This window comes from Sus scrofa, chromosome 15, assembly GCF_054392235.1.
Source record: "Sus scrofa isolate SSC_HxYL_T2T_F1_AM1 chromosome 15, Sscrofa_HxYL_maternal_Yorkshire_Landrace_v2.0, whole genome shotgun sequence".
NCBI classification, from domain to species: Eukaryota; Metazoa; Chordata; class Mammalia; order Artiodactyla; family Suidae; genus Sus; species Sus scrofa.
In genome coordinates this window covers 90,205,324-90,219,700 of record NC_139397.1, presented here as the reverse complement: position 1 = coordinate 90,219,700, position 14,377 = coordinate 90,205,324, and the positions used below count along the sequence as shown (strand labels likewise).

The 14,377-nt window shown below is 38.7% G+C and overlaps 1 protein-coding gene across 19 annotated transcripts in view; it reads right to left on the bottom strand.

The window, feature by feature from the left end:
- PPIG (peptidylprolyl isomerase G) overlaps nt 1–14,377 on the bottom strand; it is a 38,783-nt gene that overhangs the window by 24,220 nt on the left and 186 nt on the right. For 4 of the 19 annotated variants that reach the window (XR_014829521.1, XR_014829523.1, XM_084999417.1 and 1 more), the window contains exons 1-9: nt 14,042–14,117; nt 10,330–10,376; nt 9,619–9,695; nt 9,453–9,527; nt 8,096–8,203; nt 6,793–6,837; nt 5,527–5,614; nt 1,252–1,281; nt 1,021–1,160 (exon numbers count right to left, since the gene is read on the bottom strand). Coding sequence is in view for 12 of the 19 variants with exons in the window: in XM_005671914.4 (XP_005671971.1) it covers nt 1,021–1,160; nt 1,252–1,281; nt 5,527–5,614; nt 6,793–6,837; nt 8,096–8,203; nt 9,453–9,527; nt 9,619–9,679 (547 nt within the window). In the remaining 7 variants the exon portion in view is untranslated. Of the gene's footprint in view, nt 1–261; nt 356–1,020; nt 1,161–1,251; nt 1,282–5,526; nt 5,615–6,792; nt 6,838–8,095; nt 8,204–9,452; nt 9,528–9,618; nt 9,728–10,329; nt 10,377–10,997; nt 11,227–12,965; nt 13,016–14,041; nt 14,118–14,377 lie in introns of those variants that run through there. The other 15 variants (XR_014829519.1, XM_084999416.1, XM_001926861.7 and 12 more) reach the window with 11 other exon arrangements.

Sequence of the window (14,377 nt, the reverse complement as noted above, 5' to 3'; positions counted from 1 at the left end):
GCATACGGTTCTTGTAAGGATCAGAAAAGATTATAGATGACTCACACATTTGTTAACCATGAAGAATGAGTACTAATATTATTTATTATTCCCTAGACAATTAAGAAGAGGAATAGGTCAGTTTAATATTTTTTTGCTTTCTACACAGATCTGAAGGTAATCTCACCCTATTACTTTCAGAGTGTCAGACCCAATATGTGTAATAAACAATAAATGTTATATATTTCATATATAACATGAAGACTTAAAACAAGTTCTTACCATTTCAGATAAATTCATGTCCAACTACTAGTCATGTTAACTTCAAGTGTTCTTGTCTAAGTAACAGAAGTTTCTCAAACATGCTAGACACTTCTGAATCTAAGCAATACATGAAGGGAAAAATAATTTATTCGTGTAAAGTTTCTTAGTCTGGGTTAAATCTCTTCAACTGTCATCCTCCCTCTACTATCTCTTTTCCTAGAAGAGTAATTATTTACCATGCTATTTAGACCACTAACACTTAAAAAAAAAAACCAAAAAATTAAAGTGGAAGTGGAAGAATGAACTACAGCAAATTAACGACAAAGGAAGCCACACAGTTTCATGATAAATGAACAAAGCATGAAGTAAGATAAAACATTTTAAAAAATATAAAAACTTCCTATTTACATTCACTTTAGTGGAAATTTCCTGCCAACTAATTAGAGTGTCTCTGTGTTGTTTTTTTTTTTTTGTCTTTTTGTCTTTTCTTGAGCCACTCCCTCAGCATATGGAGGTTCCCAGGCTAGGGGTCTAATCGGAGCTGTAGCCACCGGCCTACACCAGAGCCACAGCAACACGGGATCCAAGCCACATCTGCGACCTATACCACGGCTCACAGCAATGCCAGATCCTTAACCCACTGAGCAAGGCCAGGGATCGAACCCACAACCTCATGGTTCCCAGTCGGATTCGTTAACCACTGCACCACGACAGGAACTCTTAAGTGTCTCTGTTTTGTATGCACAGGAGTTACCAGAAATATATAATTTTTTTTACCTTTAGATTTGGGAATTAGCTCTCCACAACTGAGTATCCGCACCTCAGCAAACGGTTTGCTAGCTGCATCTGTTTTCTGGTTTTCTATCTCTCTCACAACTTCTTGGCCAGAAATCACTTGCCCGAAAACAACATGATGCCTAAAAAGTCAAACAAAGATGATTAAATAAAAGCTTCTTATTTTAACATAAATTTAAAGTAGATTGTATAATAAATTAAAATAATCTTTACCCATCTAAATGAGGAGTTGGTTTTGTTGTTCTTTTGGAAGTCATCGGATAAGAATAAAAACAAAGTCAGAGAAAAACAAAGTTAGCATCTCTAAAAAGGAAAAGAAAATAACTGCATTGGAAACAAAGTAGCAAAAAAAGAAATCATGTTCTCTCAACATAATAGAATGGCATTTACCTTAACCTTACATAGAACTGAATGCAAGATGCTTTCCACATAACGTATTTTCAAAAAAGTGTTGATGATAAAATATGGCTGAAAACGTACATGAAATTAAAGTTGACATTTTCGTGTTATTTCTACATGTGGATTTTTTTTGCACTTGACTGGGTTTTTACTGAATATTCATGGTTGTACAATGTTCTACCGTCCGGCATAATTTATCAAACCATTCCACTAGTTTATGGGTTTAACGACAGTGTTTTTCTTCCCTTTTTTTTTTCAGGGTTGCACTCTCGGAATAAGGAAGCTCCCAGGCTAGGGATGAAATCGGGGCTACAGCTGCCAGCCTATAGCCACAGCAGTGAGGGATCTGGGCCACATCTGCGACCTACACCACAGCTCACAGGAATGCTAGATCCTTAACACACTGAGTGCAGGGATCAAACCCGCATCCTCATGGTTACTAGTCAGATTTGTTTCCACTGCACAACAATGAGAACAATAGTGCTTTTCAATCTTAAAATTTTAAACAGTTAAAGTCCAGGTCATATTGTGATGCCCTCACACATGTTCTCTTGAGCCTGAGCAAAAGTGGTCCATATGGTATTTATAAATTTTATATTAGCTGCCAACATTTAAAAATTTAGATGCTTCTATATAAAAGTCGAGATTCCAGACCCTTACAAACCCAGAAGACGTGGCACCTTGCATGCAATAATTAACTGATCAGGGTGAGTATGCCTTTTTCTCTAATATAAAGATTAATGGTTTAGTTTTTCCTATCCTAGCAGCCTTTACTCCCTTATGTTATTTGTCTAAGACCTATGGACCTTGGAGTTTGTTACCCTTAACATGAAGTAAACTTCACATTGAAAAAAAAGATCTGCGTTAAAACTTTGCACAAAACCCAAAATGATCAAAAAGTAGTTAAAAAAAAAAAAAATCCCTTTTTTCTCCACATCAACCTTAAAGCTTTGCAGTCAAGAAAGCTGTTATTTGAGTAGTTACAAAGATATGTTGATACAACAGACTGAAGATGGGCATTGTGTAAGATTTATTATTTTAAAAAAACTTACTGGGAGTTCCTGTGGCCCCAGTAGGCTAAGGACCAGATATTGTCTCTGAGGATATGAGTTTGATCCCTGGCCTTGCTAAGGGTTTAAGGATCTGGTGTGGCCACAAGCTGTGGGATAAATTGCAACTGCAGCTCCAATAGAACCCCTGCCCCACGAACTTCCATATGCCACAGGTGCAGCTGAGAAAAGAAAAGGTCTTATCAAGAAATTTGGAAGAAGGAACACAATTTCAGCTAAACTTTGGTTGAAACACACAACTACTAAAAAAAATTCTAACATATATATGTATTTTTAAAAGTTTACCTTATTACTATTATTTTTTTTTTGTCTTTTGTCTTCTTAGGGCCACACCTGCAGCATATGGAGGGTCCCATGCTAGAGGTCAAAGCAGAGCTGTAGCTGCCAGCCTACACTGCAGCCACAACGCCAAGCTCCAAGCCTCATCTGCAACCTACTACACCACAGCTCATTGCAACGCCAGATTCCTAACCCACTGAGCAAGGCCAGGGATTGTACCTGAGTCCTTGTCGATACTAGTTGGGTTTGTTAACCACTGATCCACGATGGGAACTCTAAAAATTTACCTTATTTTTAAAACTAATAAACTGTTATTTTTTTTTTCTTTTTGGCCACACCTCAGCATGTGGAAATTTCCAGGCAAGGGATTGAACCTGCATCATGGCAGCAACCGAGCAATAGCAGTGACAACTCCAGATCCTTAACCCACTACAAGGGAACTCCTTATTTTTGTTTTTTCACTGTAACAGCTCTGATCACTTGAACTTGCTAAAATTATTATTTGTAGTATGCTATCTACTGTGTAAGAAAAAGGGAAAATAAAGGAGTTTCTGTTGTGGCTCAGTGGAAGCGAATCTGACTAGCATCCACGAGGTTTGATCCCTGGCCTTGCTCAGCAAGTTAAGGATCTAGCACTGCCCTGAGCTGCGGTGTAGGTCACAGATGCAGCTCAGATCCTGCAATGCTGTGGCCGTGGCTGGCAGCTACAGCTCTGATTTGACCCCTAGTCTGGGAACCTCCATATGCCACAAGTGTGGCCCTAAAAAGAACCCTGCCCCCCCCCCAATAAAAAGAGTTAGGTGGGAATGATACTTCAAGAGCATTCTCTTTGCTCGTACTCTTGGGATAATGTTAATCTTTCATAAATTTTTTTAAAAAGGGGGCAGGGCAAAAAATAAACCAGAGAGGGAGAACAAACGAAATATGATCAGAAACTAAGAATCTAACATAGTTTGAAACACAAAACCATAAGAAATTTACACCATAAAGTACTAATCCAAGTCAATATTTTTTTCTTTTTTTGGCCACTTCACAGCATATGGAGTTCCAAGCCACAACTTTGACAACACTGGATCCTTTAACCCACTGTGCCGGCCAGGGAGCAAAACTGCATCCTGGCACTGCAGACTCTGCCTATCCCCGTGTGCTACAACAGGAACTCCTAATCTAAGTCACATACATAGAGAGAGAGAGAGCCGAACCTGCAGCACATGGAGGCTACCAAGCCAGGCGCTGCATCGGAGCTGTAGCTGCTGGCCTATACCACAGCCATAGCAACATGGGATCCAAGCCATGACCGTGACCTACACCACAGCTCAAGGCAATACCAGATCCTTTACCCACTGAGCAAAGCCAGGGATCAAACCTGTGTCCTCATGGATGCTAGTCAGATTTGTTTCTGCTGAGCCTCGACAGGAACTCCAAGTCATTTTTGAACATGTTAATTTAACTACACACTCTCACCCCAAAACCAAAAATTACTATAAAGAAATAGGGAAATCTAGTTAATAAATTACTTTTCACAGTGGTATAGGATAGCAATTTTTTAATCAAGGATTCAACAAATGAGTAGAAATCTTATACATGATAGGAGACAGATTTTTCACTGTTGAAGGAGCTACAAATTCAGAATAAAACCCACTAGGCTAATCCATATGGTGCTCACAGATTAAGTTCTTCTGAGACCAAAAAAAATTTACAGTTGTTGAAAAGCAAATCTTTACTCATGGGACATGATAAAAAATACGACCTGCTGACAAGAGCCCTGGTAACAATCTTTTGTAGTCAGAACTGCTAAGCAAACTTTAGCAGATTGATTTTGTGATACAAATAAGTTTAGTGAGTAGGCAAATTCACAAATATAATCTTTGAATAATGAGGAATAACTGTATTTTACTCCTCGTAATTAAATAATTTATGAAAAGGTACTCTATGGAAATTTTATGTTCCTCGTTAAACTTACACTCTAAATTTATAATCCATAGATAATTCTTCCCTGAATCAATTATTGCTGAGAGACTGTAAAACAGGGGCATTTCTTTTCTTTTTGTCTTCTTATCTTTTTCTAGGGCCGCAATTGCAGCATATGGAGGTTCCCAGGCTAGGGGTCTAATTGGAGCTGTAGAAGCTGGCCTATGCCACAGCCACAGCAAGGCGCGATCCGAGCCCCAACTGTGACCTACACCACAGGTCACAGCAATGCCGGATCTTCAACCCACTGAGCAAGGTCAGGGATCGACCCTGCATCCTCATGGTTCTAGTCGGATTGGTTAACCACTGAGCCATAACAGCAACTCCAAAATAGGGACATCTCTAACCCTGTAATTCTTTTTGCATTTACTAATTGCATTCTACTAAATAATAGCTTTTCTTTCTCCCTTGTTATTTATTCATGTATTATTTATATCTTAATGGACTCCTGGATTTCTATTTTATTTGATAATCTGAATACCATCATTATTTATTTCCAAAATAATCAATGCTCAATTTGTTCTAATTTGGCCTGTGGGAACCCCATTCCTTCAAGGTGGCTCCTGTGTTTTCTTGACAAAAGTCTTCATCATTTGAAAACTTTACCAGTACGGTTCAACTCTCCTTTCAACAATTCTTTGCTCTTCCTCCTTCAAAAATTCTTCCTTTATAGATCCCGTTCCTATTTATTAGTTATCAGTGGCAGGCACACGGAGAAATGACAAACCAAAAAAGGGATATTTTAAATCATCGGATAATAAATTCTTACATGAAGAACTGCGAACCATTTGTATCCTTCCCTCTGTTGGCCATTGATAAGAGAAATTCTTTATTGTGTTTAACAGCAAAGCTCTCATCTACAGAGAAGCAAAGTTTTCAGTTATCATAAGGGTATAATCTCCCCCCAAAATTCATTTTCATTTCTTTTTTATCTTCTGTACGTATCATGTGCTTTTATTTTTTGTTTGTCTTTTTGTCCTTTTAGGGCCGCACCCTCAGCACATGGAGGTTCTCACACTAGGGGTCTAACCAGAGCTGTAGCCGAGGGCCTACGCCAGAGCCACAGCAATGGAGGATCTGAGCCGCGTCTGCGACCTACACCACAGCTCACGGCAACACCAGATCCTGAACCCACTGAGCAAGGCCAGGGATCGAATCCGCAACCTCGTGGTTCCTAATCGGATTCGTTTCTGCTGTGCCACGACGGGAACTCCCTCATGTGCTCTTTAGTGCCAGACAAAATTTAGATACAATTCAGGCTAATAGAAGAGAGAATCCAATATTAACCAATTCCCTCTACTATCTTTTCAGATAAAATTATTTCTAATCTTCAATCTCTTGCTATAAAATCAAAATACTGTATCAACCCCCTTTCAATATTATACTTAGTACTAAAAGACACTTATTAACTTAATCTCTGCCACAATATCACTCACTGAAAAAAGAGCAACTTGCCTTCCAATTTTGGATTAGAATGAGAAAAAAGCAAGTGGAACATGAAACAAAATTTCACTCTCAAATGCGAAAGATGAGAAATATGAAATCGATTCCACACTCACAAATTTATAGTTTTTAAAACGATCTTCACATCAATAAAAAATTCCAGAGGAAAAGCTTAGATTTGGGAAAAATATTACAGCCAAATTTAGAATAAAAAGGATTAAAAAAATGTATCCTCATAGAAAAAAGGATGCACTAAAAATGTTGATATTGTTACTAAGAAATACAGGTGAATCACTTTGAAAAAAGATTAATATCAAGGTATGGAAGTTCCTATTATGACACTACAATTCTGTAAGTTTATTACAGATCATTGAAAACCTTCAAATAATATGATGTACAAATGTCCTAAACACACAAAAATGTCTACTTTTATAAAAAGTCCATCACATAAAATTTTCCATAAGAAAATTAACTTCCCGATTAGTTGAAGGTAGCTGGATATTAATACATCAATAATCTTATTGATTCAAAAAGATCAAATTAATAAAATACTAGAAAACATTAAAAAGAATTTAAATGTCAACATTTTTACCTTCAAAAAATCCTCCATAAATGGATTCCCCTCCTCGTCCATTTCCTAAGAATAAAAATCATAAGAACTGTTAAAACAGTAATTTCCTTGAAGGTGCTACCAAAACAAAATGCTTCTAACAAAACAGGTACACAAATGACTTTGTTTTTTAGTTGTTGTTGCTTTTTACACTTTTTTTCCCCAGGGAAGGTGGGTCCTAGGTCTGGTTTATTTATTGTCTCTTTCTTAGGGCCATACCCGAAGCTTAGGGAGGTTCCCAAGCTAGGGGTCATCAAATTGGAGCTGTAGCTGCCAGCTTACACCACAGCCACAGCAATGTGGGATCCGAGCCGCATCTGCGACCTACACTATAGCTCACAACGACGCCAGATCCTTTAACTCATTGAGCAGGGCCAGGGATCGAAACTGCATCCTCATGTATACTAACTGGGTTCGTTACTGCTAAGCGATGACAGGAACTCCCCACAAATGACTTTGAATCAACTGTACTCAAAGGTTCTAGCAAATCATAATGGAAATTAAAGTCAATACTGACAAGACTTCAAGTTACTTTCTTTTACCTATGATGCAACAATAAGAATGTGACAAAGCCTTTTAAGACACGTAGAAAAAAGAATGTTCACAATCTTTTTTTTGTCTTTTTAGGGTTGTACCCACGGCACATGGAAGTTCCAAGGCTAGGGGTCTAATTGGAGCTACAGCTGCTTGCCTATGCCACAACCACAACTCGGGATCCAAGCCATGACTTCGACCTACACCACAGCTCACAGCAACACTGGATCCTTAACCCACTAAGCAAGGCCAGGGATGGAACCTGCATCCTCATGGATGCTAGTCAGATTCGTTTCCACTGAGCCACAACAGGAACTCCCAAGAATGTTCAGATTCTAATAATGATTATGTAGGTCTTTTAACAGAAATTACTAATACCTTTTTGAGGGGTCTTTATAAATACAGTTTCAATGTTTTTACAATAAGTAGAGGTAAAAATTATATTGTAGTAAAGGATTACTGGCTGTGACAAAATCAAACATGAACACTGATAGGCGACTAGAAGATGAATGGTGTTTTGTTTTTTATCCAGAAGCAAATGTCTAAAATTAATTACATCAGAGAGGAAATTATTTCCTATGTTTCTCTCTTTTTATCTATTCCTATGAGCACCTCTAATTGTTCTGATCTAGATAAGTGGGCTGAGAAGAAAACTGGATTAGTACTCTGAGAGACTTATCTAACTTTGAGATCCATGTGTTTAGCAAAAAAATAAATATATTTCTTTCTTTTGTGGCAATCGAAGTCTTACCTTCACTGAAGTCACCACCTTGAACCATAAAATCTTTGACAACTCTGTGAAAGAGACAACTTTTATAATGTAATGGCTTCTGAGTTGATTTCCCTGTCCCCTTTTCACCTAAGGAGAAGAAAAATTGTAGCCCATTCAATAGAAAAGAAATTAAGAAAGTAGTATTAAAGCAAAATTAATGATGAAATCACAAGGAAAAAGAAATTGTTCCCCACTTCATTAATTTTGTACCTATATGAGATGATGGATGTTCACTAAGCTTTTGGTGATAATACCTTTAAAATGTATGTAAGTCAATAAAATCAAAATGCTATATATCAAACTTATACAGTGCTATATGTCAAATACATCTCAATGAAACTGGAAGAAAAATTTAAGTAAAATAAATAGTTTCATTTCTTTTTTTGTCTTTTAGGGCTGCACCTGCGGCATATGGAAGTTCCCAGGCTAGGGGTTGAATTGGAGCTGTAGCTGCCGGCCAACACCACAGCCATAGCAACGCTGGATCTGAGCCATGTCTGTGATCTACACCACAGCTCATGGCAACATCAGATGTTTAACTCACTTAGCAAGGCCAGGGATCGAACCCTAACGGATCCCAGTCCTAATGGATCCTAGACAGGTTTGTTACCACTGAGCCACAACGGGAACGCCCTAAAATAAATATTTTTATTTTATTTATTTATTTATTTTGCGTTTTGGGGCTACACCCACGGCATACGCAAGTTCCCAGGCCAGGGGCTGAACTGGAGCTATAGCTGCCGGCCTTCACCACAGCCAAGCAGGGATCCGAGCCTTGTCTTCGACCTACACCACAGCTCACAACAATGCCGGATCCTTAACCCACTGAGCCAGGCCAGGGATGGAACCCACATCCTCATGGATCCTAGTTGGGTTCATTACTACTGAGCCACTAAAGGAACTCCCTAAAATAAACATTTTTAAAGTTAAAAAATATTTAATGATGAAAGCTTTTGCTCAGTAAAATATACCTCTCTTAACCTACAGACTTCAAACTACAGAATTTTCACTCCTCTTAAAAATTTAAGGCAAATTCTCTTTACCTGTCTGCTTGCATCTGTCACAAGCGTCCTGTCTTAATTAATCTATTTCTTGCCTATTTGAAAAAATTAAAAAATTCATTTTAAAGCACTCATGCTTTTCTAATGAGTGTAGTAATCCATCACAACTAATATTTCTAAGAATAACTTCCACATCCTGGTCAATGTTGCATACTCAACATGCTAAAGGAAGGCAGTAATATGTATGAAAAAATCTAAAACATGTTAAATAAAAAATTAAATCAAACTGATGTGAAATGGGACTACTATTAGAGCAACTAAAAATGTCAACAAACCTGTACAAAGACAACGAAAGTTCTCGCATGTTTTAGGGCACACATCAGAAAATAATTCAAAGACAACTCTTCCAGCTGAAAAAGAAGGTAGTTGGTTTAAATTTCTTTACTAATTTAAAATAAATACTCATGTATAAATGTTAAACAGGAACATTAATTTCCTTACCAGGTTGATTATTAATGGCGATGTCAAAAAAACATCGAGGACGCTGAACCTTTATTCCCATGGTTCAATACTTCAATCTATGAATAAAATACAGTTTCAGGCAAACAGACTAAAAAGAACAAAGATTTTTTAATAAATATCTGGAAAAAAAAAAAAAAAACCCAAACCAAAACTCTGTGGAACATAAATGAGAAATATAGTCTGAATTTCATATATATATATATATATATATATTTTTTTTTTGTCTTTTTGCCATTTCTTGGGCCGCTCCCGGGGCATATGGAGGTTCCCAGGCCAGGGGTTGAATCGGAGCTGTAGCCACTGGCCTACACCAGAGCCACAGCAATGTGGGATCCGAGCCGCGTCTGCAACCTACACCACAGCTTACGGCAACGCCGGATCCCTCACCTACTGAGCAAGGCCAGGGACCGAACCCGCCACCTCATGGTTCCTAGTCGGATTCGTTAACCACTGCGCCACGACGGGAACTCCTGAATTTAATATTTACCTCCATGACACAAATCACATAGATTATTTCTTATTTCTTTCTTTTAGAGATTAGATTGTGCTTTGTGAGGCAATTAGAAAAGACATAAAAGGTTTAGCCATTACATAATAAAACCTCTATTTTAACAACCAAATATAGACTGCCAACCCAAACAGAAAATTGTGTTAAGTCTATATAATTAGGAAACTAAACATGCACATTACCTTTAAATAGGGAAAAATCAAGGACAACTGATACAATCCTTTTGCTCCTAGAAAACAAAACAAAAAAAATTTGATAAAAATGGTGGAAAAAACACGGAAAAACATTAAAACATTTAAAAATGTTTTAGGAGTTCCTGTTGTGGCCCAGTGGAAACGAATCTGGCTAGAAACCATGAGTTTACAGGTTCCACTGCGGCCTCGCTAAGGATCTGGTGTTGTCATGAGCTATGGTGGAAGTCGCAGATGCAGCTCGGATCCTGCATTGCTGTGGCTGTGGTGTAGGCCGGCAACTGCAGCTCCGATTCGACCCCTAGCCTGGGAACCTTCATATGCTTTGAGTGCAGCCCTAAAAAGCAAAAAAACCCAGAAAAACAAAAAATTAAACTAATTAAAACTAAAGAGAAAAACTGTATTGTTGCCAAGTTCAGTATTAAATAACTTTTTGCACATACAACCTAAGAGATATAAAAATGTAGTACAACTATGCTAGTACCAAACTAAAAAGCATATACTAACTGGGAAATCTCTGCTAATATTCCTAATATTGTACCTACAACTATCTAAGCTCTTATAGTGATTAAATTTACCCCGAATTCTCTAGAGGGCAACTCATATAACCTAGGAATGTGATACTCAACCCAGTGACTCTTAGATAAAAAATCACGAACCTTTGGAGTTCCTGTCACGGCACAGTGGTTAACGAATCCAACTAGGAATTATGAGGTTTCAGGTTCGATCCCTGGCCTTGCTCAGTGGGTTAAGGATCCAGCACTGAGCTGTGGTGTAGGTTGCAGACACAGCTCAGATCCCACGCTGCTGTGGTTCTGGCATAGGCCGGCGGCTGCAGCTCCGATTAGACCCCTAGTCTGGAAACCTCACTATGCCTCGGGAGCGGCCCTAGAAAAGGGGGAAAAAAAAAAAAAAAAAAAAAGAACCTTTGAGGTTTGAAGCAAACAGATAATCTGGTCCAATCTTCTGATTTTATAGGCTGAGAACAAGAGGACTAGAGAACTGAAGTGACTGCCTCCAAGTCACAAGTGGAAAAAAGCAAGAGTTTTCTGGTTAAGACTACAGCTTCACTGGAGAAATTAGCTTATTAACAAATATTCCAATAATGGCTTACATAATTTTCCACCTTATGACAGTAACACAATGATTTAATTATGAATAAATTTTAAACTAAAACTTAAGCACAATTAATACATAGCTTAATAAATGTGACTTAATACATAAACAAATAGGCGTTGTGCAATTTAAAAATCAACAAGGTAGAGAACTGTTCCTGTTTTTATTTTATTTTATTTTATTTGGTCTTTTTGCTATTTCTTGGGTCGCTCCCGCAGCATATGGAGGTTCCCAGGCCAGGGGTCCAATTGGAGCTGCAGCCGCCAGCCTACGCCAGAGCCACAGCAGCTTGGGATCCGAGCCGAGTCTGCAACCTACACCACAGCTCACAGCAACGCTGGATCCTTAACCCACTGAGCAAGGGCAGGGATCGAACCCTCAACCTCATGGTTCCTAGTCAGATTCGTTAACCACTGTGCCATAACAGGAACTCCCTGTTCCTGTTTTTAAAATAACCATTTTAGAGTCCCCTGGTGGCACAGAGGTTAAAGACTTGGCGATGTCACTTGGAACTACCAAAAGCAGTGGGCATGACCAAAAAAAAAAATTAATATCAAAAATTGATACCTATATTTATAAGTAGGCTATAGTTAAATTTTGAGAACAAGCTGGTGGTCATTTTAAGCCACCACTAAAACTGAAACATAGTGCAAAAGATTTCCTGTCTGGCAGTAAAAGTACAAAGTCCCAGCTACAGGAGTTGTCTGAGTATTTATAATACTGTCAGTAGTAAACTTCAAGATGCAAGATCTGCCCTATAGAAATAAAAATACACCGAGCTCTTATGAAGACCACATATGCATTAAAACAGGTCAAACCATTGACACTTAAATGAAAATAAAGCTTGGTGCTAATAATAAAGACAAAGAAAATAAAAAAAGAGCAATATCACTCTCTAGCAGAGAGATTTGCAACGAACTCTTCAAATCACTTTAATTAATTATATATGGATTCTAACTACATATAACAAGATACCTTAGTACATAAGGATACAGAAAATAGGTAATATAATTCTAATGAAATATCCTATAAGTAAAAAATAAGGGAAAACATCAACATGTATTTCTTAAAGAAAAAGAGCAACACTTGAAGCATTGCAGACGGTGTCCTGATAACTAATAGAACTATTTCATCCTACTATGAATGGCTACCAGTTTCCCTCTGCATAAAGAATGGATGCTGCCTGGCAGAAAATCTAATTTAAAATATGCAAAATATCAAAAGCACAAAGACTTTACTTAGAGGCCACCAATACTGCAACAAGCACCAAAAACGAAAGGCCTTTAATAAGTCACAATAAATGTAATGTATGCTCTTCACTTCACTCAGCTGAGTTCTTACTGAAAACTTATTTTACACAGAATTTTAACAAACTTGAATATTTATTTTTGAAGCCCACAGCTGATGATAGTCTGAAATCAAAGTATCATTTCATACATGAAAGGAAAAAAAAAAAAAAAAATGAAGTTCAGAAAGACAGCTGCGCCAGAAACAAATCCAAAGTTTCTAACCTAGTAAGTCTGCATACTCCTGACAGCAGAGGAAGGCAACTGACAATAGCCTGTAAATACAAAAACTTGAAAAAGTAAACAAAATTAAAAAAAAAACCACAGCCTCCTACTACAAGGCCCATTAAGACCTTAGAGTATCAATAATCCTGAATCATAAAACGTTAAACAATGTAAAATGAGCTCTGTTTAAAGCAGAAGTACGTTAATTTTTTCATAGGAATAATCTCATCTCAAAGGGTTAACAATTTTTAAAGGGGGGGAGATTAAACGGAGAAATTTTCAGATACACAAAAAATACGAATGAGAGAAACAGCCATTCTAGATATCTGTACCTTTACGCCTCCATTTAAAAAATGTTTTACACACCCCCTCTTCATCGTTACAAACCGGGAAACTACTGGCCCTTCTTTGCCAAATGGTAATAAAACAGACACACTCACATACTTTTCTATCCGGTTTTAGCTACTGAAAATTAACAACAGCCTAATTTCCACAACATTAAATTGTTCCTTGGACTTATTTATGATCACTATTGCTAAAACTTGGCCCTGCATAAAGTATTGTTATAGGAAGAAATTGAAATCACTGCACAAAATGGTGCTTCTATTACATTTCCAAAATGACCGAAAGTTCTCCATTCCCGCAGACCTCGATTAAGCACATTAAAAGACTAAAGATGAGCCAAATTCTCACACTTCCTCCAAGGCATATGGAGCTTCTAAGCCATCGCTTTCCTCCTAAAGAGTAATTATCGCCTGAAAGGCCTGCGCTGCTCACAGCTCCTCAGAAACGTGGGAGAACTTGGAGTCAGCTCTGGGATGAGAAGGGAACATCCTGGATTTGAGAAACAGGAGAATGCTTAACTAAGTGGCCTGTGCTACTTCACCACGCAGGATAGCCGCTGTGAGAGGAAAAGGTCGGAGTAGGGGAAAAGCCTGTCTTCAGTCTAATCTTAACCCCTGTGATCCAGGCTCCTCGCCTGCCGCTCTCCAACCCTAATCTGACAAGATGGCAGGTAACGCCTCCCGCTTCCCCACCTATCCTCCCTCCTACCCCGCATCCGTGCTTAGTCTTACGATTATGAAGCATCAAAATCACCCTGGCTCCCTAGAGTTCAGGCCGCCGTCGCTGCCGCCATATTATAGCTTGTGCGGCAAAATGCGTCAGGGAGGGAGGTGTGAGCCCGAGCCGAGAGGGCGGGGGCTGGCAGGAGGAGGGCCGTTTTCCAGGCCCTAGAGGCGCGGCTGGAAACCTCCTCCAGCCCCAACAGCTGCAAAGCCCCCGCCACAGTCCTTAAGGGCTTCTGCTGGAGCCTGGCAGCCCCGATACCTCGAGGGGAAGACAGTTAAATCCACCCGGGCCTACCGCGGCGGCTCCGCCCCTCCTCGGGCCCTTCCCGCTCTCGTACGCCA